Source organism: Bos grunniens, chromosome 3, assembly GCF_055505025.1.
Source record: "Bos grunniens cultivar Pamir isolate PY7600 chromosome 3, Bosgru_T2T1.0, whole genome shotgun sequence".
Lineage (NCBI taxonomy): Eukaryota > Metazoa > Chordata > Mammalia > Artiodactyla > Bovidae > Bos > Bos grunniens.
In genome coordinates this window covers 54,851,015-54,873,604 of record NC_141167.1, presented here as the reverse complement: position 1 = coordinate 54,873,604, position 22,590 = coordinate 54,851,015, and the positions used below count along the sequence as shown (strand labels likewise).

Below are 22,590 nucleotides of genomic sequence, written 5' to 3'. Positions count from 1 at the left end.
GTACCTTATTGAATCAGATACATGGCATTCTATTTCCCAAGATTTTTACTGAGTTTAAAACACTTCATCTTGGTTACCAAAGAGGGAAGATAGAAGGAGAGAGAGGGATAAATTAGGAGTTTGGGTTTAACATACACACACTACTATATATAAAATAATCAATAAGAACCTATGTATAACATAGGGACTTCTATTCAATACTTTGTGATAACCTATATGGGAAAATAATCTGAAAAAGAAAAGATATATATACACATATAACTAAATTGGGCTTTGCAGGTGGCACAGCAGTAAAGAATCCACCTGCCAATGCAGAAGATGCAAGAGATGCAGGTTTGATTCCTGGATCAGGAAGATCCCCTGAAGTAGGAAATGGCAACCCACTCCAGTATTCTAGCATGGAAAATGCCATGAACAGGGGAGCCTGGTAGGCCATAGTCCATAGGGTTGCAAAGAGTCACACACAACTGAGCACGCATGCACACACTCCTCTATAAAAACCTTGCCTCTGACTCCTGTTGGCACAGAACTCCCCTTCTGGTTTTTGCTGCTGCCCAAATCAATTTTGTTCAAATATACTCAATTTTAATAAGGCTCAGTTTATCTTTTAACAGAGTAAATGGGGAAAGAATCACAGTATTTTTCCAGGTAAAGGGGAGAATAGACAAAAATCAGAGAACTAAGAATAGTCTCATGTTCTGTACAAGCCATGGAAGATATCTTCAACACCCCTAAATCAAGAAGTCTCGGGCTACATATTCTCCCCAGTGTCCTCTCCAACAGGACTCCTTATCTGCTGTTCATCTGCCTTTGTACTACAGGACCTACACTGGACCAGAGACGAGCACTGATCCACAGGCCACCTTTGCCCCACCTGTCCTGTACCCTGACTCACCAACAGAAACTCATTCTCAAGCAGTTCAAGTTTGAGACAGAGTGGGACACAAATACAGAGGCCAAAACTCAAAGACACAAAGAGGAGGCAATAAGGGCCTTAAAGGAGCAAAATCAAAGGAGAGGACAGTCAAGAACAGAGTAAGAGGGACTTCCCTGCTGGCGCAATGGATAAGAATCTGCCTGCCAATGTGGGAGACATGTGTTCGATCCCTGGTCCAGGAAGATTCCAAATGCCACAGAGCAACTAAGCTTGTGCACCACAACTACTGAGGCCCCCCACCTCAACTATGAAGCTGGAGTGCTACAGCTACTGAAGCCCATGCACCTAGATCCTGTGCTCAGCAACAAGAGAAGCCCTGCGATGAGAAGTCCTCACACCACAGCAGACAGTAGCCCACACACGCCACAACTAGAGAAAGCCTGTGCAAAGCGACAAAGACCCAGCACAGCCAAGACAGATAAAAAGTAGACCAATCAATAAATAAAATTTGAAACTAAAAGAGTAAGAAGTAGGGAGAGAGTGGCAGAGAGGGAAGGTAAAGGACTTGCTCTTGGTTTCCCAGAGTCTAAAGTTACTGCTTTCACTCAGACAAGCATGAGTGATATTCCAGCAGTCTACAGAACTGGACTGTCCAGCTACAGAGGTGATTCTGGGCTTCCTCACCTCCCTGTATGTCCTAACAAATACATACACATTGTCCAAGGTAACCTGAGTGTGTCCATCTCTTACCACATGCATTCAGGATGTCTGGAGGGGTGGGTGCAGGGGAGGGATGGCAAAGGGGCCACCATCTGTCTGTGAGGTAGCAGAGGCTTGGGGAGGGGTTCAGACTTGATTCTACTGTTGTTTACACACCTACTTCAGAGGATCTCCAGAACACAGAGCAACAATCTTAAATCCATTTCTTATCCTCCTCATAGCAACGAGGTCTATAGGACAGGCTGGTGAGAGTAACTTCCCACTTCTCAAAACGAGTTACAGCTCTTGTCGGGGGGCAGGTGGCAGGAGTTGTTTCTTTGATTTTGCTTGCATTCTTCATATAAAACCAAGGCTGATGCTCAATAGGCATAGTGAGCACACATAATGATTGTAGTATATTTAGAACTTCTCAGATAGTACTGCGCAGTTCCAGAAAATACCATCCTATTTGACTTAAACAAAACTTTATGAAGAAAACACAGCAAATGAATAGTCAGTTGTGTTTCAACTTGATAAAACACCAGCCAGGGATCACTCCTCTGCTGAAAAACAGTTGAGTTATTCTTATTGCCTACAGAATAAAACCTATACACCTTTAAGGACGTTTGTAATCTCACTACTGTCTACATCTTCAGCTTCATCTCCTACTGGATTCATCATCTATTTTTTAAAATTTTTATTGGGGTGTAGTTGATTTACAATGGCACCCCACTCCAGTACTCTTGCCTGGAAAATCCCATGGACGGAGGAGCCTGGTAGGCTGCAGTCCATGGGGTCGCGAAGAATCAGACATGACTGAGCGACTTCACTTTCACTTTTCACTTTCATGCATTGGAGAAGGAAATGGCAACCCGCTCCAGTGTTCTTGCCTGGAGAATCCTAGGGATGGGGGAGCCTGGTGGGCTGCCGTCTCTGGGGTCACACAGAGTCGGACACAACTGAAGCGACTTAGCAGCAGTTGATTTACAATGTTGGGTTAGTTTCAGCTGTACAGCAAAATGAATCTGTTTGACATATACATATATCTTCCATCATCTACTTTTATTTATTAAACTTTAATGGAGCATCTAAACCATCTAGCAACTCTGAAAATGAGATTTTAAGGAAAAATATCCTCCCAGCCCTCAGTAAGAGATAGGGAAGTAACTAAATGTGCTAATGCTATGTTAAAATATGCAGTTGTGGGTATTAAACATGGCTAGGTTGACAGATTCACAAAGAAGGCTTCTTCGAGGAGGTGACAGTTGAGACTCGAGAGGTGAGTAGGAGCTATCAGAACAAAAAAGTGAGAACATCAAGAGAAAAGGCACAGAGGACTTAAACAGTTAAACATTCTGGATTTAAAAGGTGGTTAGGACATGAGACTTAAGCACACACGAGGCAGGACTCTAGACAGGCAGGCCAGACTAGAAAACATTTGGCTGGTGGGGGTTATTTGTAAGTGCCATGGTCTGAATGCTTATCTTCCCTCCCCTAAAATTCAAATGTTGAAATCCTAGTGTCAATGGGTGGGGTTTTTGGGTGTTGCTCAAATTTTGAGGGTGGAGCTCTCATAAATGTGATTAGTGCCTGATCACAGAGGCTCCAGAGAGATCCTTAGCCCTTTTCACCAAGTGAAGACACAGAAAGAAGGTGCTGGTGATGAACTAGGAAACTGAGCCTTCAGGGGTAACCATGCCAGCACCTTGATTCCCAGCCTGCAGAATTGTGAGTAATAAGTTTTTGTTTTTTAATAAGCTACCCAGTTGGTATTACTTTTTTATAGCAGCCTGAAAGGAATAAGACAGTAACTGGGAGCCCTGTAGTTTTTTGAGACTGGTATAATCAGAGCATCAATATTAAAATAGAGGATGGGTGTGGGACAGTTCCTGGCAGTCCAATGGTTAAGACCCCCACTTCCAGTGCAAGGGCAAGGGTTCAGTCCCTGTTCAGGGAACTAAGATCCTACATACTGTGTGGCATGACCAAAAAAACTTTTAAAAGAAAAAAAATAAAGGATGGGTGGAATCAGGGAAATCATATTCAGGGTGCCCCTTTAGAATCTGTGTTGTAATAGACCACTGTCAATGCCTTCCAGTCAAAAGCCACCAGGAATTCTCATTTCTAGTTTACTGTCCCTTGCAACAAAGGAGACAGCACACCATGGAGAACTGTGGGGAGAGTCTGAGTAGGAGGGTATTAGAAAAGATTTGGGCTTGTGTCAGGTGATGTTAGGGAAGCTTGGACTTGCTGTCAGGAAGTGGGGCCAAATCTATGACTCAATATCCTAGTAAACTTATTAAAAGGTGGGAAAAAATGTCAAAAGTAAAGCTGTGGTTGGTAAAAGGAGCTTCAGTCAATTATATTAGTCAAGGCAAGAGGATGTCTGATTATTTTTGTGGTATGGACAATGTTTGCATTTTTGTCTCTGTTCAGACATGATTACAGAGTAGTCTTATTTCTGTCTGACCCATCACAGTCACAGAATGGTCCCTTCTGATGCTGATGTTCTATGAAATTATCATGTCCAACATGAAACCATCATGACCTGCCTGTGAGCGTCAGGTCAGCTCCCAGATGTCAGGAACTGACTTTCTCTTTCTCACACTTCTGCTCAGTATTGTTGGGCTTGCTTCATAATCCTCGGATCTCAATGATAAAGTGCACACCAAACTCCCAATTCCTTCATTTACCTGTGTTTTTACTGTTTTTCCTAGGAGAGCAGCATACAAGTCAATGAGCCCCATTTTGTTCTATCTTCCTAGATTTCTCATATGGGAACCAGAAAGACACTGTTCAACTTGCCAGTTATCTGCCATTGCTGGGAAATGATCAAGTTTGCATCACTGTTCACAGTCTCCAGAAAGTGCCACGATGACAGAATACTGACTCCCACAGGGGCTCAGGGCTGGCGTCAGCAAGTTGAGAAAAGCAAGCAGTTTCAGTTTCTGGAAGGTTTCACGAGACAGCACCCCATACACTTAACTTACTTAGGAAGCATTCTACTTACAGAGATTCCAGCTTTGCAATTTCTGGAATTTGTGGACACGTAAACATTGGATCCAAGTCATTTTTACTTAGCTTCTCAGTCTTCATACTTCACCCTCTTACTACTCCCCAGTGAAGATATGAGTGATGCTCCTCATGCCTAACCCCCTCAAAGACTAGTTTCTTTCCTCACACTATAGTATTAAAAAAAAAAAGAAATTAACACATACATAAGATACCAGTATTGTAATCAGTACTAAAGCTTTATGCTAAAGATTCAGGATTTTAAATACCATATTTTCATGAAGAATCTTTTACTCAACATATTTTGAACTCCAACTATGTTTCAGGTACAATTCTAGGCCCTTGTGGGCTGCATCAGAAAACAAAATAGACAAAATTCTTTGTGGAACTTATACTCTAGTATATGGGAGAGGAAAAAGACAAGTTAAATATATACAGGATGTTAGTATCAATGGAGGAAATTAAGTGCTGAAGGGAACAGGAGGTGCTATAACTTAGGAGTTTTGTTCCCTCTTTTTTTAGGGGTACTGTAATTTTAAATGGAGTGATCGGTACCAGTCTCAGTGAGAAGGCGATGTTAGAGCCGACTTAAGGAAGAGCATTCTGAGAATTCTCTGGTGGTCCACTGGTTAGGACTCTGAGCTTTCACTGCTGAGGGTGCAGGTTTGATCCTTGGTCAAGGAACTAGGATCCCTCAAACTGGGTTGTATCTGGCCAAAAAAAAAAAAAAAAGAAGAAGAGCATTCTGCTAAGGAGGGATAGCTTCTGGGAAAGATGCAAAAGCCCTAAGGCTCTAGAGTTCAAGGACTAGCCAGGAGGCCATACTGGGTGGAGCATAAAGAACACTGATGACTGAGTGGCCCCAGGGCCTGTAACCATCAATGGATGTTGACTTTTGCTCTAAGTAAGATGAGGAGCTATCAGTCTTGAACAGAGAAATGAGACATGAAATGTTATCTCACTGGAGATGGCAACTTTTGAGTTTTGTTATAAAGGAGAAATGGGGTAATAGTGTGGAGGGATGGGAGCAGGTGACAAGAAAAAGTTTGTTTCATTTTTTTAAGACAAATAGCATGATTGCATGTTGAATATACAGCTTGAAATTAAAAATCACACTTTTTGCCTTTTCTGCTTCCCAAGTACCTTGTATTTGACTGCTTTAAGTATTGAGAGACAAGGGGCCGTATTTGCTTGAGCCATTCAATCAACAAATTATTTAGTAGTTACATCACATACAAACTAATATAACTAAATCAAAGTTAATCATTTCAGAAATCTTTAGAGGTTTCAGTTTCTGGATATGTAAAGTATCTAACAAAATTTATTTCTTAATAGCTTTCAAATTCACTCTTTTCCTGCAATCTTTCCACATAATAGAGAATTAAGAAAACACATCAAGACACAAATGCTTGTCAAACAATTACAGTGGTTCAGATAATCAAAATGCCCTTCAACAAGTTTTATGACCACAGCTCAAGAGTGTAGTGACCAACTCAAATGAATCCTGAATATTTTAAAAGATGGTGTTAAACTTTTTGTAAGAGTGTCCCCATATTTATGAGTTAACTGTTCTTTTAGATGAGATTTTTTTTCCCTTTACTGAATTGCTCGTTTAGCTGTTTAGAAAAATGATATCAGCTGTAAGAGATTTTTTTGCATAATTGGCCATCTGTTTCAAGGTAATGATTACAGACTGCACCCTGCAAGCAACCCATAGCTTTCGTTAGCTTCCTCCTTCAGGAACCAGGAAATAGGTGAAATCCATAATTATCAGATTCACAACAGCCTCTTTCTGAGGCAGTAAGTATTTTTGTGGTTGAGTCTGAGGCTTTTCTTGAAAAGATCATTTGTTTAAAAAAGAAGTTTTGCTGGTTTGTATTTGGAATTCAAATGAAGTTACTGAGAATCCCATGGCTGCTACGTAGTGAACTTGGAACCAGGAAACATTTCGAATCCCAGCTCCACCCCACGCCAGTCCCGTGACTCTAGGCAAGCTGCTTGGCTTCTCAGAGCCTCACTTAGCTCAATGGCAAAATGAAAAGAATCTTGCCTCAGTGCAATGGCAAGGATGGGATGACCACCATGTAGACTTACATGCCTGGCACAGCCAGGGGCACATTATAGACTGCCAGTAAATCCACCTGGATCTGCTACACCTGCCATCAGGTCAGGCCAAAGCCTTCCCTTTCTTCCTTAGCAAAGAAAGTACAGCTCTTCAGACAGTGCCATTTGTATCCTTAGAGCCACCTCTCTAGAGAAAAGGCAGGACTTCTGAGATAATCATATAAAAGGGAGAAATTTTTTGTTTGGGGGGTTTCCTCCCCACTGACATCTCAAGTTTATACCACTATTCCTCTTGCTGGGAGGATGGGATGATAAATGGATCTCACTGGTGTGCATTTTATTTTAATAAATTACTTGTTTCAAAAGTAACTATTGAGGACTTTCCTGATGGTCCAGTGGTTAAGAATTCACCTGCCAATGCAGGAGGCATGAATTCCATCACTGTTCCAGAAAGATCCCACATGCCATGGGGCAACTAAACTCATGTGCTGCAATTATTGAGCCCATGCACTACAACTACTGAAGCCCACAGCTTGAGCCCATGCCCTGCAACAAGAGAAGCCGCCACGATGAGAAGCCCATGCACCACAGCTAGAGAGTAGCCCCCGCTCACCACAACTAGATAAAGTCATATGCAGCAGTGAAGACCCAGCACAGCCAAAAATTAACTATTTTAAAAAGTAAGTATCGAAATACTTTGACATATACTATGATGATGCATATATACTTTATCCTGAATATACTTAACTCTTTTTAATCCAAATGGAAAACCTGCATATAAACGTTGTTTATATACATAAATACTAACACATGGGGCTTCCCTGGTAGCTCAGATGCAAGGCAGGAGACCTGGTTTCAATCCCTGGATCAGGAAGGTCCTCTGGAGAAGGAAATGGCAACCCACTCCAGTATTCTTGCCTGGGACATCCCATGGACAGAGGAGCCTAGCAAGCTATAGCCCATGGGGTCACAAAGAGTCGGACACGACTTAATGACAAGACAACAACAACATACTAAGATATATGCCTAGGGTTACAAAAATTTATGAACTTTGATAAAACACATCATAATACCCACTGTTTGTCTTGAAATTCTAATGCAAGTCAGCGCATTGGAAACCAAAAATGCTGAACATGGTTGTCAAGCTATTACTGAGACACCCTGGAAAACGTGGGAAGCAATATAGCAATATAACCTCATGGAATTTGGAGCCAGGAAAAACCCTGATTTTAGAGACTTCCCTGGAGGTCCAGTGGTTGATTTCACGCTTCTGCTGCAGGAGGCATGGGTTCAATCCCTGATCAGGAAACTAAGATCCTACATGCCTTGAAGGGCAGCCAAAAAAACAACCTCACAAACACATGTAATTTGAAACACAAATGAAACACAAATTTTGAAAATTTTCTAAACCTCAAAGCATTAATTTTCTATCTATGAAGCAGAGCTAATAATAATACTTCTCAGGTATTAAGTGGATTGAGTAAAGTCATGCATCTTGAGCTCAAAATAATAACACATTATGATGACAAAGACTTAATGCAAAGTAAATAAATCTGGAGACCCTAGTTACAGCAGAGAAGTTTAAAGTTCTCAATTAAGAATGCTAACAGGCTCACTTAGCTTAGAACCCGGAAGATCCAAGTTTAAATAATGGCCCAGCCTTTTTGTTACTAGTTATGTGACTGTGGCCAAAGGCCAGTCACATTTTACCTCAGCCCCCTCATTTAATTGTTAAGTATTAATGACATTATTAATAGTTACTATATATAAAGCACTGACCATATGCCAATGCAATCTGATGTTTATCTATGTGCTCCAGTCTTCACAATAACCCTTCAAGCTAGAGGCTCTTACCTCTATTTTACAAATGGCTGAAATTGAGAGAAATTAAATTTGTTCAAAGCCACCCAGCTAGTAACTGGTAGAACCTGGATCCACAGCCTGGTTTATCAGTCTCCAAATCCTGTACTTAACTACCCAAATGACCTAACTCTCCTAGGGAAAATCAAAGAACATTACTTCTGCAAGAGTACTTTGTGAACTGAAACATCACAGAATGGGCTTGTGATTTGCCTACCCCTCAGTGCCTGGGAAACCTGAAAGGCTAGCTTCAATCTCTTTCATCTCATCTTGGAATTTTGTCTTTACCTCAATTTCACTTGAGCCGATCTGATAAACAACATTAAAGGACAGACAGCCAAAGACAGTTCTATGTACTCCCAAGAGTTCAGGGCAACAAAGTGTTAGTCGGTCAGTTTGTGTCTGACTCTTTGCGACCCCATGGACCGTAGCCCGTCAGGCTCCTCTGTCCATGGAATTCTCCAGGCAAGAATACTGGAGTGAGTAGCCACTCCCTTCTCCTGGGGATCTTTGCCACCCAGGGATGAACCCAGATCTCCTGCATTGCAGGTAGATTTTTTACCCCCTAAGCTACCAGGGAGGCCTTCAAGGCCTCAAGACCTTGTGCTTCTCCTTGAAATGTGGACAAAATACTTTCTTGGACTAACTCCTCACACCTGCATTTGCAGTTAGCTTGTTAAGTATAAAAAGTCACATAAATGTCTCCTGAAACTAGCTATAACAAACTCCAGTTGCTGGCACACATGCCATCAATCTAATTAAGGCAAATTTCAGTCCCCTTTCAAGGATACGGTGTCAAATGTAGAGCTAGCCCCTCTGAAATTTCTGTCAACTAGTCCCCTGCAGTTCAGTATAACTTACTTAGTTATCCACCCTTGGAATAATAATCTTCTTGGAAACACCAAAGTGTTGGTGCTGGACATGACATATGAGGGACAAAGTGGGGCTCAGTTTGGCATCACCTAGCCCCTCAATCCTGGAGATTCTCAGCGTGGCCATCTCACCCCGGCAGAGGAAACAGGAGGGCAAGGTCCAGATAAAGTGAAGGGTGTTAATTTACCAACCAGATCTCGACGCTGGAAAGCCGCTAAAGCTGCTGAATCTGGGGCTACTAGAGTCTATTCATTTGCATGAGGAAGAAAGGTCGTCCCGCGTTTCCCAGAAGCCAGATTGAGCCTGGAGAACGTGACTCTCTCCGGTCCTGGGACTGCCGTTTTCCCTTCACAGTAAAACAATCTGGCTGCCCCTGGGGCGCTCACGAGGGACCCCGTCCCTCTTTCGACCTCGGAATCGGGGAAGCGCAGCCGGAGCCAATTTAAGCCTGCGCAGCGGGGGTGGGAGATGCTGAGCCCCAGCGCCTGGCCCTTACCTCCGACGGAGGGATCTCAAACACGCCCGCGATCTTGGCGTAGAGCTCCTGGATACTGGAGAAATTCTCCACTCTGCCCGTGGCGCTTCCGTGGGCCAGCTGCGTGTGGAAAACCAGCCTGCGGGCGGGCGCCGGAGGGCTGGGCAGGCTGCGGACAGCCGCATCCGTATGCTCGCCCTCCACCAGTCGGGAGGTCTCCTTGGTGTTGAATTTCTTTTTTCTCCGCAGCCCCAGGGGCATCTTGCCTGGCCGAGGGCGGCGGCCCACCTGCGCTGCCAGCGGGCTGCTGCCTCCTTGGCCGGCCCCCTGGACTTTGTGCCCAGCGGCCCGCCCGCTCGAGGCAGGTGCAGCCTGGGCTGGGCCAATAGCAGAGGGCCTTCGGCCGGGCCCCGTCTGGTCAGGGCCCCCTCCTCCACTGGGAGGAGCTGCACCTGCAGGCGGAGGGGCCACCAGCCCTCTGGGATCTGCGAGAAGAAAAGTTGGACCTCAGGATAGGGAATGTTGCCTGCCTTTCCAGTTCTACAAAGATCAAACCATCAGCCTCTGCTGCTGACCCTACCCCTACCCCGCGCCCTGAGGGGAATTCAGGATGCGGAAACAAGGAAGCATTCTGTGCTTTGGAGAGTGTCCCTAGATAGTTAAGATGCATATCTTAAGGAATAATTTCAGTGAACCCAGACTCTTTCATCTTCTCTTACATAGGAAAATTCTACAGTCATTAATTTGAAATGTCTGTTCTTTGTGATTAGCAGTAATCTTTTGATATTCCAGTACATGTTTTTATCCAACAGAAACACTCATATATCGTGGCTCCTCCCTTACCTCTTCTAAGCAATTTCTCAGAGCTATCTGAGAGGCTGTCTACTCAGCTAGAGTAAGGTCCTCAAGTGAAACTTAACTCGAAACTTTCAGGTTGTGCATGTTCTTCAGTTGATAACCCACTCCCTCATCGCATTTCCTAGCTTCTTTTCCCTCTTTAAAAAATAAAAAAAGTTGGCTCAATTTCTATAAAAGCCTTAGGATGCTGATTCTACAGAGCACCACATCTTAGGATACAACATGATGGCCCTTCTGGTGACAGTCATAAACGTGTGGTAGGGGCTCACATGTTTGTGGCCAGGCCACATGCTTTCATGTCTGTACACAGAGGATAAGAATTTAAGTGGAAGACAATCTCCATCTTTTTTCTCTGTACCATTGGAGAAGGCAATGGCAACTCACTCTAGTACTCTTGCCTGGAAAATCCCATGGACGGAGGAACCTGCTAGGCTACAGTCCATGGGGTCGCAAAGAGTCAGACACTTGAGCGACTTCACTTTCACTTTTCACTTTCGTGCATTGGAGAAGGAAATGGCAACCCACCCCAGCGTTCTTGCCTGGAGAATCCCAGGGACAGAGGAGACTGGTGGGCTGCCATCTATGGGGTCGCACTGACGCAACTTAGCAGCAGCAGCAGCAGCATATACCCTGCAGGGCAGAATTGGAAGGAAAAGTTTTGAGATTAGTACCACATTAGATTTATAGTCACATACCCTCAGCTGACCCCTCAACAACTCTCAGTAATCCTTGTTACTTTTTCCTGGGTACCTTTCTCTCACCAGTTTCCCTGGTGGCTCAGATGGTGAAGTGTCTGCCTGCAATGTGCGAGACCCGGCTTTGATCCCTGGGTCAGGAAGATCCCCTGGAGAAGGAAATGGCAACCCATTTGAGTACTGTTGCCTGGAAAATTCCATGGATGGAGGAGCCTGGTAGGCTACAGTCCATGGGGTTGCAAAGAGTTGGACATGACTGAGTGACTTCACTTTCACTTTCTCTCCCAAATGTTCAGCACTCTACCTAAGTGATTTCTCCACCTCTGCCCTCCTTGGTCTCTGCAGAAAACCCTGTTTCATTCTACAGAGGAAACTGAGGCCATTCAGTGTGACTCCTGAACTTCCTCAATTCCCAACCCCTTGTCTGTAACTCCACTCACCTCCTTTCTCCAAACTCTGAAGAAATCTCTTCTTTTTACTTGACCCTTGTTCTGATCTCTTCATTCCTCAAGGGTCTCTATGCTTAAGCTACCAGCTGACTCTTGTTTCTCCTCCCCACTCAGTGCCACCCACTGATGGTCAAAAGCCCAAATATTTTACATTGTTTTCAAGTCCTCCACACCTCCACCCCTGCAGTCACCTCTACATTTTCACAACCAAGCAAAACAGCCTTAAATTATTAGCTGCATTTCCTCAATTCCTCTTTGCTCTTAGACTCACTGTGATCAGACTTTACCCCCAAGTGTCACTGAAATTGCTCTTACTATGGAAAGCATTTAGTCATCAGATACGATAAACACTTTTTGGTCTTTATCTTACTTCAACTTTTGGAGTATCTGACTGCATTGACCACCTTTATTCTTAAATCATGCCTCTGTTTTGGATTCTGTCTACTGAAATAAAAATGTACAATATGGGAGTTCTGAGTTTCTGTTTTATTTGGAGATTTACTAAGGACTGAAGAGCGCCGAAGAATTGATGCTTTCAAACTGTGGTCCTGGAGAAAATTCTCAAGAGCTCAGTTGGACAGCAAGGAGATCTAACCAGTTAATCCTAAAGGAAATAAACCCTGAATATTCATTGCAAGGACTGATGCTGAAACTGAAACTTCAATACTTTGACCACTTCAATACTTTTCAATACTTTGATGTGGCTGACTCATTGTAAAAGACCCTGATCCAGGGAAGTTTGAGGGCAAGAAGAGAAACAGGTGACAGAGGATGAGCTGGTTGGATGGCATCATCGACTTAATGGACAGGAGTTTGAGTAAACTCCGGAGGATAGTGAAGGACAGGGAAGCCTGTCATGCTGCAGTTCATGTGGTGACGAAATGTCAGACACGGCTTAGTGACCGAGCAACAACAATAGCCCAGTGCGTGCAATGTGAAAGTTGAACCATAAACAAGACTGAGTGCAGAAGAACTGATGCCTTCCAACAGTGGAGAAGACTCTTGAGAGTCCCTTGGACTGCAAGGAGGTCAAACCAGTGAATCCTAAGGGAAATCAACCCTGAATACTCCTTGGAAGAGCTTATGCTGAAGCTGAAGCTCCAGTACTTTGGTAACTTGATGCAAGAGTTGACTCATTGGAAAAGACCCTGGTGCTAGGAAAAGTTAAAGGCAAAAGGAGAAGAGGGCAGCAGAGAATGAGGTAGTTAGATAGCATCACTGACTCAATGGATATGAATTTGAGCAAACTCTGGGAGATAATGGAAGATAGAGGAGCCTGGTGTGCTGCAATCCATGGGGTCACAAAGAGTCAGACATGAGTTGGTGACTGAACAACAACATAGCCCAAGAGACAGCCCCTTAGATAGCCTGAAAAACTGCTCAGATGAGGGGGGAGATCAGTGTGTATGTGATTTTGGCAAAGGGGGTAGGTACATGCAAGCAAGCACACATCTCAGTAGAAGGTTGCTGCTAGACGTGTGGAACCTTCATTAATGGTTTTAGTGCTTTTCTAAGTGTGGGAAGATGCAAGAACCCAGGTTTATAAAAAAATTTCCTCTCAAAATATTTGACTATCTGAAGCCTGTTCTACCAGTGTTCCCAAAGCCTTGCTCTTAATCTGTGTCCTGATCTCCTTTCAGGGTGTGTTAAAGGTCAGCAGCTGCAGTGGCTAATAACTCAATTCCAGTTGTGATATCTACAAATTGGTATGAACTCCTCTCTTCTTGAAATCGCTAAGATATCTTGAAATCCCTGCACTTGTCAGGAGGTGTCCTTCATTATTCACATGATAGGCTGCTGGGAACCTAAAAGTTTCCAATTTCTGGAGGAATCAGGTAGAGAGAAAAGACAAATGTTTCAATTCTGCTTACAAGGATTGTTTTTTGTTGTAGTCCTTAAGTCCTATCTGATTCTTTGTGACCTCATGGTCTGTAGCCTGCCAGACTCCTCTGTCCATGGGATTTTCCAGGCAAGAATACTGGAGTGGGTTGCCATTCCTTCTCCAGGGGATCTTCCCCACCCAGGGATCAAACCCATGTCTCCTGCATTGGCAGGCAGATTCTTTACCACTGAGCCAACTGGGAAGCCACTTCTTTTCCCTTAACAAAACACATTTTCACTCCTCATATCTTTTATTGAAAATACAACTTATACTTCTCTTGCATACTGAAATGTTTCCATTATTATTTCTAGTAGCTTTAATACATATTTTAATTAGAATTCTCAACTCTTGAAAATCAATTTCTAGTGAAAAATAAGAAGTAAGCACTTAAGAACTTTTACATTATCATCCTATACATGGGCAAAATTTTAAGTATTATTCATAATGTTTAAAAACATGTGCTTTCTTATAGAAAATGTCTCAGTGTTGCAGCAAACATACTTATTAATAGTCCTAAATATCTTTAGTTTCTCTGTAAAAGAAACCCAATGTTCAGTAATTAATGTTTCAGTATCTTATTTTATTTGAGAATGACCTAGTCAATAAACTTTCATCATTAACTTAATTTAGTAAAACTCTAAAATTTTAAGTTTCTAAAATCTGAGAAGCTATTTTTAAGTAGATATGCCTAAAACATAAGTATTCCTAAAGAGTTTACCTAAATATTCTTATCTTATTTACATTTAATTTACTTATAAACAATGTTATCATACCAAGTGATTTTTCTTCCTTATAAATTTTGCACCGGATATAATAAGGTCTTATTTGACTTCTAGTAAACCTAGGTACAATCATACTATTATACTTAATGTTGATAGCTCTAAAGATATGTCTGTATTAAACCAACAAACTTAAACTAACTTTAATAATAAATATTAATTTAATACTGAATATTTCCCAGTTCATATGAACCTGAAATTCATTTGGGTTGGTTTCTTTTATATTTCTCAGAATTTATGTAAGCACTTAATTTTTGTTAAATCAACTAAATAGAACTCATTTCCAAATTAATTTTGGTTAAACCATCTGGAGGTAGAGACATATCGTATCTCTAACATACACACAGACATATATATCCATGTAGACACAGAGATCTCACAATTTGATTTTAAAACTTAGCCATGAATCAAGTATTACAATATAAAACTCACTAGTTTATAAACAACAATTGGAATACATTGTTTACTCACCTGAATTTAAAAAGGCCTGTCCCTTCTTTTTTTTCTCAGTCTCAGGAGTTGGAGATGGTCTAGGATAAGAGATGAGTTCCTAAGAGCCCTGGTAGAATATACACATCTCAAGACACAAAAAGAGAAATGCAAGTTTCTCCTAGAAGGACTTGTTCTCTTAGGATCAGGATTGTGAAAAGACATTTCATCAAGCTGGCTTTTTTTAACTTAACTGCATAAGCAATAAAAGAGCCCATTTTGACCAGTTGAGGGGACAAAATTTCCTTTAATTCTCAATTAAGTTGGTACTTGTAAATATAAGTTTTGTATAACCTGACTTGAGTGTTGGTGGGAGGCTGGCTTTCTGACAACCCTCATTTAGGAAAAATGTTAGGCCAGCCTCCCACCTAGTCAACCAGACCACTCAGTGTCTTTCTGAGAAAACTCCAGTATCTTTCAAATGGAGAGTCTGTTCTATACCACTAAACAAAACTTTGGTTCATCAACCAATAATTGGAAGATCTAAGAACCAGAAGAGCTTACTCCAGTTTGTCTGGACACACCAAGGAGGTAGACACTCACTAGGGGCCCTGCTGGTACCAAGGCTCCAGCTCCACATAGAATTCAGGTAAAGGAGAGAAGTCTACTCTAGGTCCCTAGTGTTCGTGCTCAAGTCACTTCAGTCGTGTCTGACTCTTTGTGACCCTATGGACTGTAGCCCGCCAGGCTCGTCTGTCTGTGGAATTTTTCAGGCAAGAATACTACAGTGGGTTGCCATGCCTTCCTCCAGGGGATCTTACCCTCTCTGCACCCACCCAGGGTTCAAACCTGCGTCTCTTACATCTCCTGCATTGGCAGGCAGGTTCTTTACCACTAGCTCCACCTGGGAAGCCCCTGGTTCCCTTAGTGGTCACCAAAACTATCAACTGAAATAAAAACACTGAATGTGAGAGCTCTGAGTTTCCGTTTTATTGAGAGACATAGGACTATAAACCAGGAGACAGCCTCTCGGAGGGCTCTGAGGAACTGCTCAAAAGAGGTAAGGGGGGAGGTCAGTGTATATGTGATTTTGGCAAAGGGAGTACATACAAGCAGGCACACATCTCAGTAGAAGGTTGCTGCTAGTCATGAGGATCAGATATCTTCATTAATGGTTTTGGTGCTTGTTCAATTGTGGGAAGATGCAAGAATCCAGGTTCATAGAAAATTCTCCTGAAAATATTTAACTGTCTAAAAGCTTGTTCTGCCAATATGTGCCAAAGCACAGAGTACCTCACCCTGACCTCCTGTCAGGATGTGTTAAAAGTTAGCAGCTGCAGTGACTAATAACTCAATTCTTGTAGAGCTGAATGGTGATCAACCTTCACTAGTTGGGGTACCTCTCCTGTCTTTGCTAAGTGCTACTCTCGAGGAACTGTGTTCTGTGAGGCATTTTTTCTTGGCCATCTTGTCTTCCTACCCTACATACTCTACCTGATTGACCACTTCTAGTCTTCCAGTTTCAGCAGATGTTGACCTCCAAATTTGTATCTGCAGTTCAATCTACCAGAAAGAGAATGCACTGTAGGAGACTAAAATTGAGATTATACAAACTCATCCTTTCTCCTGAAAATATCTTTGTTTCTCCTGATTTCACTAATCATGATCACATACTCTGTGGCCCAAACCAGACATATTTGAGTCATCATACCAAGCTTTTTCCTTTTCCCTAACCTCTTGGATCAATTCAGGCCTGAAATTTTCTGTTTTTCAGATTGAGGTTCATGTGTGCATACATATTCAGTCATGTCCAACCCTTTGCAACCCCATGGACTGTAGCCCACAGGCTCCTCTGTCCATGGGACTCTCCAGGCAAGAATACTGGAGTAGGTTGCCATGCCCTCCTCCAGGGCATCTTCCCAACCCAGGGATCAAACCCACATCTCTTATGTCTCCTCCATTGGCAGGAGGGTTCTTTACCACTAGCACCACCTGGAAAAGCCCAATATTACCCTTAGACCTGAGGAAAAGATATGGACTCCATAGGTTCAAGGGATATGGTCACCCGGAACTCATGCCCTCCCTTCTAGAACATGCTCTGGATACCCAGGATCCTGGATTTCCCGGCCCAGGTGGGCCCAAGTCTGGTTCCAAAAACTGCATAGTTTTTTCCCAGGGTCAAGGCAGGCCCACACCTGATGTGCACAAAAGTATGCCTGGGTGGGGTGGGGGGTGGGGGGCGGTGGCCCAGGAGCCACTCTTTGCACAGTATGAGGTGGGGAAAGGGGAGGAGCACAGAGCAGAGCTTCAGAGGAATAGAATGGGGTAGTCTTCAGGCATAGACCTGTTTCTCCCCATGTCCCGCTACACTCCTCTATGTAACTGGGAACCTCAAATATTGAACCTGACCTTTTAGATCATTATTAAAATGTATTGGTCACATAGGAAGCTAGAACATACATTATTTGACAGTTTGTTTTAAGCAATTATTTTTCAGTAGTTAGGATATGGTATCTGGGTGTCCATGTCCCACATATATGCCTGCCCTGACCTCATTTTCCTCCCCAGGTCACTGGACCAAACTCTGCTGCTGCTGCTAAGTCACTTCAGTTGTGTTGGACCGTGCAACCCCATAGACGGCAGCCCACCAGGCTCCCCCGTCCCTGGGATTCTCCAGGCAAGAACACTGGAGTGGGTTGCCATTTCCTTCTCCAATGCATGAAAGTGAAAAGTGAAGGTGAAGTCACTCAGTCAGGTCCGACTCTTAGCGACCCCGTGGACTGCAGCCTACCAGGCTCCTCCGCCCATGGGATTTTCCAGGCAAAAGTACTGGAGTGGGCTGCCATTGCCTTCTCCGGGACCAAACTCTACCATGAACCAAACCAGATGCCAGAGGAGAAAGAAAGTCTTTGCTAATATTGTCGACACTGCAGATGTCTCCAGGAAAAATTGGAAAAAATGAAAGTTGGGTCTAGAGAGGCTGGAATACCAGCCCACTTAACCCCATCTATTGTACCAGAAATAGTTCTATCCAAAGTCACATATTTTAATCACTCAAGAACTGTATTCAAAACTGAAAATATTAATTAGTTGGCATATAAGCCCTTGATGACTCTTCAGTTTTGAACTTGCATATATGCTCACTTTTTTCTTGTATGGGAAATTGTCTACCTAACCACATAGTTTCTTGAGGGTAGAAAACACGTTTCACATTCCGTTTTGGTATCCTCTCCAGATTTTCATGTAGAGTTGTATATGTAATGCTGCTGCTGCTGCTGCTAAGTCGCTTCAATCGTGTCCAACTCTGTGCGACCCCATAGATGGCAGCCTACCAGGCTCCCCGTCCCTGGGATTCTCCAGGCAAGAACACTGGAGTGGGTTGCCATTTCCTTTTCCAGTGCAGGAAAGTGAAAAGTGAAAGTGAAGTCACTCAGTCGAGTCCAACTCTTAGTGACCCCATGGACTGCAGCCCACCAGGTTCCTCCATCCATGGGATTTTCCAGGCAAGAGTACTGGAGTGGGGTGCCATCGCCTTCTCCGTGTATATGTAATATATATCAGTAAATATGACTGGCTATAATAAACTGATCTTTGTTTCTTCCTACCTAAGATAAATGATTAACTACAACTAATCAAAAATATTGTCTTTGCTTTATATCTAGGCTTACACTTCAACTTAGGTTATTAATCTGTATTTCCACTCAGTAGCATTTCATGTTTCTAGCCTAAGTATGAGTGAGTCACAAAAAAAAATTCTAGGATTAAATTAATATAAACTTACACGTCCGCCAAAAGCAATAATATTACCTTGTTTGAAAGAAAAGGTGTAGTCATCAGATGAATCATAAGACAGATTTACTAACTTGTTTTTGTTTTTCCCAGGAAACATAACCTCTAATTACATGTAACATTAGGAATTGTGAAGAAATACACACTGCCCACCAAAACACACACTACCCAACCTCCTCAGCACCCTTCCCTTCCCCGACCCCAGTTATATATGTATCCAATAAGCAAGTACTTGGGAGAAAATAAACACAGGATTTGTTAAACCATATGCAGTTTTCCCTGGAACTAAAGATAGTGTGTTTTATAGTTGCATGGCAACAATGAACAACTGAAGATGACAAGTAGGCACAGAAATAACCCTTATTTAGCTGAAATCCAGATTAAATCCTTGTAGGAATAATTGGAAATTGAGAACTGGAAAGTGGGAAGAAGAAAAGAAGACAAAATAATATAGTGGGATGAATAAAGTTAATAATAAGTAGATGTTCACTGAGCACCCACTGCGTGCCTGGCATAGTGTCCACTATATTACATGCATCATCTCATCCATGGACACTTAGAGAAAATCCTCTGGTTTGGAATCCAACTTACTCTGCATCTCCAAGGTTACGGTAAATAAAAGAGTAAAGAAACAAAAATAATGTGAACAGTAAACTAAATTAACATAAGTCCTTCTATACTAATATAAATATTAAAAAGCTGTGTAGGATTTAGAAAGTCTCAGAAGTCACATATTTTAATCATTCAAGAACTATATTCAAAACTGAAAATAGTAATTAGTTGGCATGTAAGCCCTTGATGACTCTTCAGAGTTGGCCAAATAATTTCCTTTATACAGAACCCAAAATAGTATTTAGAGCAAAGACTGTTTAGAGTAACAAATATTTTTAATGAAAATAATAACTAAGTAACCTTTGAATGTGAGCATGTCAAGACATAGCAAAGGCAAAAAAAGTATTTTTTCTTAGGAAAAATTATCTCATGTAAGAGTAAAAATTCTGGAGCAGTTATATGTCAAAAATATGAAATCTGAGGTTGATCTACTATCCATTTGCTGGGGGAAAAGGTAACAGATTGTAAGCACCTGATAGTCATTAGTGGTGACGAGATAATTGTCCCCAACTGTTCCATTTTTAATTTGAAATACATGCAAATAATGAGTTCTCAAACATGCCCAAATATTTTTCATACTGTTCCTCGGTCTTACTGGAAAAATTATAGTAGTAAATGTTATCCAGAAATATTTTGCCATGCTTGATAATTAAAATTAGAATACTGAACTTACCCAGAAAGCTTTAAAACTATAATTTTATCTGAAAACTAATAATCAGTATAATATAATTTCCATCATTTAAGGTAATATAGTTTGATTTTTGGCTTCCCTAGTGGCTCAGTAGTAAAGAATCCACCTGCCAGGCAGGAGATGTGGGTTTGATCCCTGGATTGGGAATATCCCCTGGAGAAGGAAATGGCAGTTTACTCCAATATTCTTGCCTGAAGAATCCCATGGACAGAGGAACTTGGTGTGCTACAGTCCATGGGTTACAAACAGTCAGACATGACTTCAAGACTGAGCATGCACACACACATTTTATTAAACAGAAACGATATGGTGATACTGGGGCCAAGTAAAGACTAGTTAGGAAAAACACAAGCCTGAATCTGCACAGTATTGCTGGCATCAGCCAGAAATGGAAAGCTATTGCATGACATTCCACTTTGGGTGGCCCTGAAACACTTCTTGAAGGGAAATCCCCTCAGTGTGCAGAAATTTAGGCTGCTCATTTGATTGTCCACTTTGCATGGAGAGAAAAATGCCCTGGTATCTACTTAGGCCACATTCTCCTGGATAGTCTTCAGTTCAGTTCAGTTGCTGCCATGTCCAACTCTTTGTGACCCCATGGACTGCAGCAAACCAGGTTTCCCTGTCCATCAACAACTCCCGGAGGTTACTCAAACCAATGTCCATCGAGTCGGTGATGTCCATCTAATAATCTCATCCTCTGTAGTCCCCTTCTCCTCCTGCTTGCGATCTTTCCCAGCATCAGGGTCTTTTCCAATGAGTCAGTTCTTCCCATCAGGTGGCCAAAGTACCGGAGCTTCAGATTCAGCATCAGTCCTTCCAATGAATATTCAGTGATTTCAATGAATATTCAATGATTCAGAATATTCAATGATTTCCTTTAGGATGGACTGGTTGGATCTCCTTGCAGTCCAAGAGACTCTCAAGAGTCTTCAACACTACAGTTCAAAAGCATCATTTCTTCAGCACTCAGTTTTCTGTATGCTCCAACTCTCACATCCATACATGACTACTAGAAAAAACATAGGCTTGACTAGACGGACCGTTGTTGGCAAAGTAATGTCTCTGCTTTTTAATATGCTGTCTAGGTTGGTCATAGCTTTTCTTCCCAGGAGCAAGTGTCTTTTAATTTCATGACTGCAATCACCATCTGCACTGATTTTGGAGCCCAAGAAAACAAAGTCTGTCACTGTTTCCCCATCTATTTGCCATGAAGTGATTGGACCAGATGCCATGATCTTATTTTTTGAATATTGAGTTTTAAGCCAGCTTTTTCACTCTGCTGTTTCACTTTCATCAAGAGGCTCTTTAGTTCCTCTTCAATTTCTGCCATAAGAGTGGTGTCATCTGCATATCTGGGGTAATTGATATTTCTCCTGGCAATCTTGATTCCAGCTTGTGCTTCATCCAGCCCAACATTTCATATGATGTACTCTGCATATAAGCTAAAATATACAGGATGAAAATATACAGCCTTGACATACTCCTTTCCCGATTTGGAACCAGTCTGTTATTCCATGTCCAGTTCTAACTGTTGCTTCTTGACTTGCATACATATTTCTCAGGCGGCAGGTCATGTGGTCTTGTATTCCCATCTCTTTAAGAATTTTCCACAGTTTGTTGTGATCCACACAGTCAAAGGCTTCGGTGTAGTCAATAAAGAAGAAGTAGACGTTTTTCTGGAACACTCTTGCTTTTTTGATGATCCAATGGATGTTGGCAATTTGACCTCTGGTTCCTCTGCCTTTTCTAAATCCAATTTGAACATCTGGAAGTTCACAGTTCATGTACTGTTGAAGCCTGGCTTGGAGAATTTTGAGCATTACTTTGCTAGCATGTGAGATGAATGCAATTGTGTGGTAGTTTGAGCATTCTTTGACATTGCCTTTCTTTGGAATTGGAATGAAAACTGACCTTTTCCAGTCCTGTGGCCACTGCTGCGTTTTCCAAATTTGCTGGCATATTAAGTGCAACACTTTCACAGCATCATCTTTTAGGATTTAAAATAGCACAACTGGAATTCCATCACTTCCACTAGCTTTGTTTGTAGTGATGCTTCCTAAGGCCCACTTGACTTCACATTCCAGGATGTCTGGCTGTAGGTGAGTGATCACCCCATCATGGTTATCTGGGTCATGAAGATCTTTTTTGTGTAGTTCTTCTGTGTATTCTTGCCACCTCTTCTTAATATCTTCTGCTTCTGTTAGGTCCGTATCATGGCTCGCCTTTATTGTGCACATATTTGCATGAAATGTTCCCTTGGTATCTCTAATTTTCTTGAAGAGATCTCTAGTCTTTCCAGTCTATTGTTTTCCTCTATTTCCTTGCATTGATCCCTGAGGAAGGCTTTCTTACCTCTCCTTGCTATTCTTTGGAACTCTGCATTCAAATGGGTATATCTTTCCTTTCTTCCTTTGCCTTTTGCTTCTCTTCTTTACTCAGCTATTTGTAAGGCCTCCTCAGACAACCGTTTTGCCTTTTTGCATTTCTTTTTCTTGGGGATGGTCTTGATCACTGCCTCTTGTTATGAACCTCTTCTCATGATC

The 22,590-nt window shown here is 42.2% G+C and overlaps 1 protein-coding gene and 1 long non-coding RNA gene across 14 annotated transcripts in view; one reads left to right on the top strand and one right to left on the bottom strand.

Moving 5' to 3' along the window:
• Positions 1–10,451, bottom strand: part of GIPC2 (GIPC PDZ domain containing family member 2) — a 99,978-nt gene extending 89,527 nt beyond the window's left edge. For 2 of the 13 annotated variants that reach the window (XM_086390738.1, XM_086390742.1), the window contains exon 1: positions 9,882–10,314. In XM_086390738.1, the coding sequence (XP_086246864.1) occupies positions 9,882–10,121 (240 nt within the window). In that variant the 5' untranslated portion in view covers positions 10,122–10,314. The other 11 variants (XR_015160328.1, XR_015160327.1, XM_086390739.1 and 8 more) reach the window with 11 other exon arrangements.
• Positions 7,197–18,344, top strand: LOC147375646 (uncharacterized). The gene is made up of 3 exons (XR_015160329.1): positions 7,197–7,332; positions 13,503–13,568; positions 17,521–18,344. It is a non-coding gene; the product is annotated as an uncharacterized LOC147375646 (long non-coding RNA).
• Positions 18,345–22,590: the final 4,246 nt, after the last annotated feature.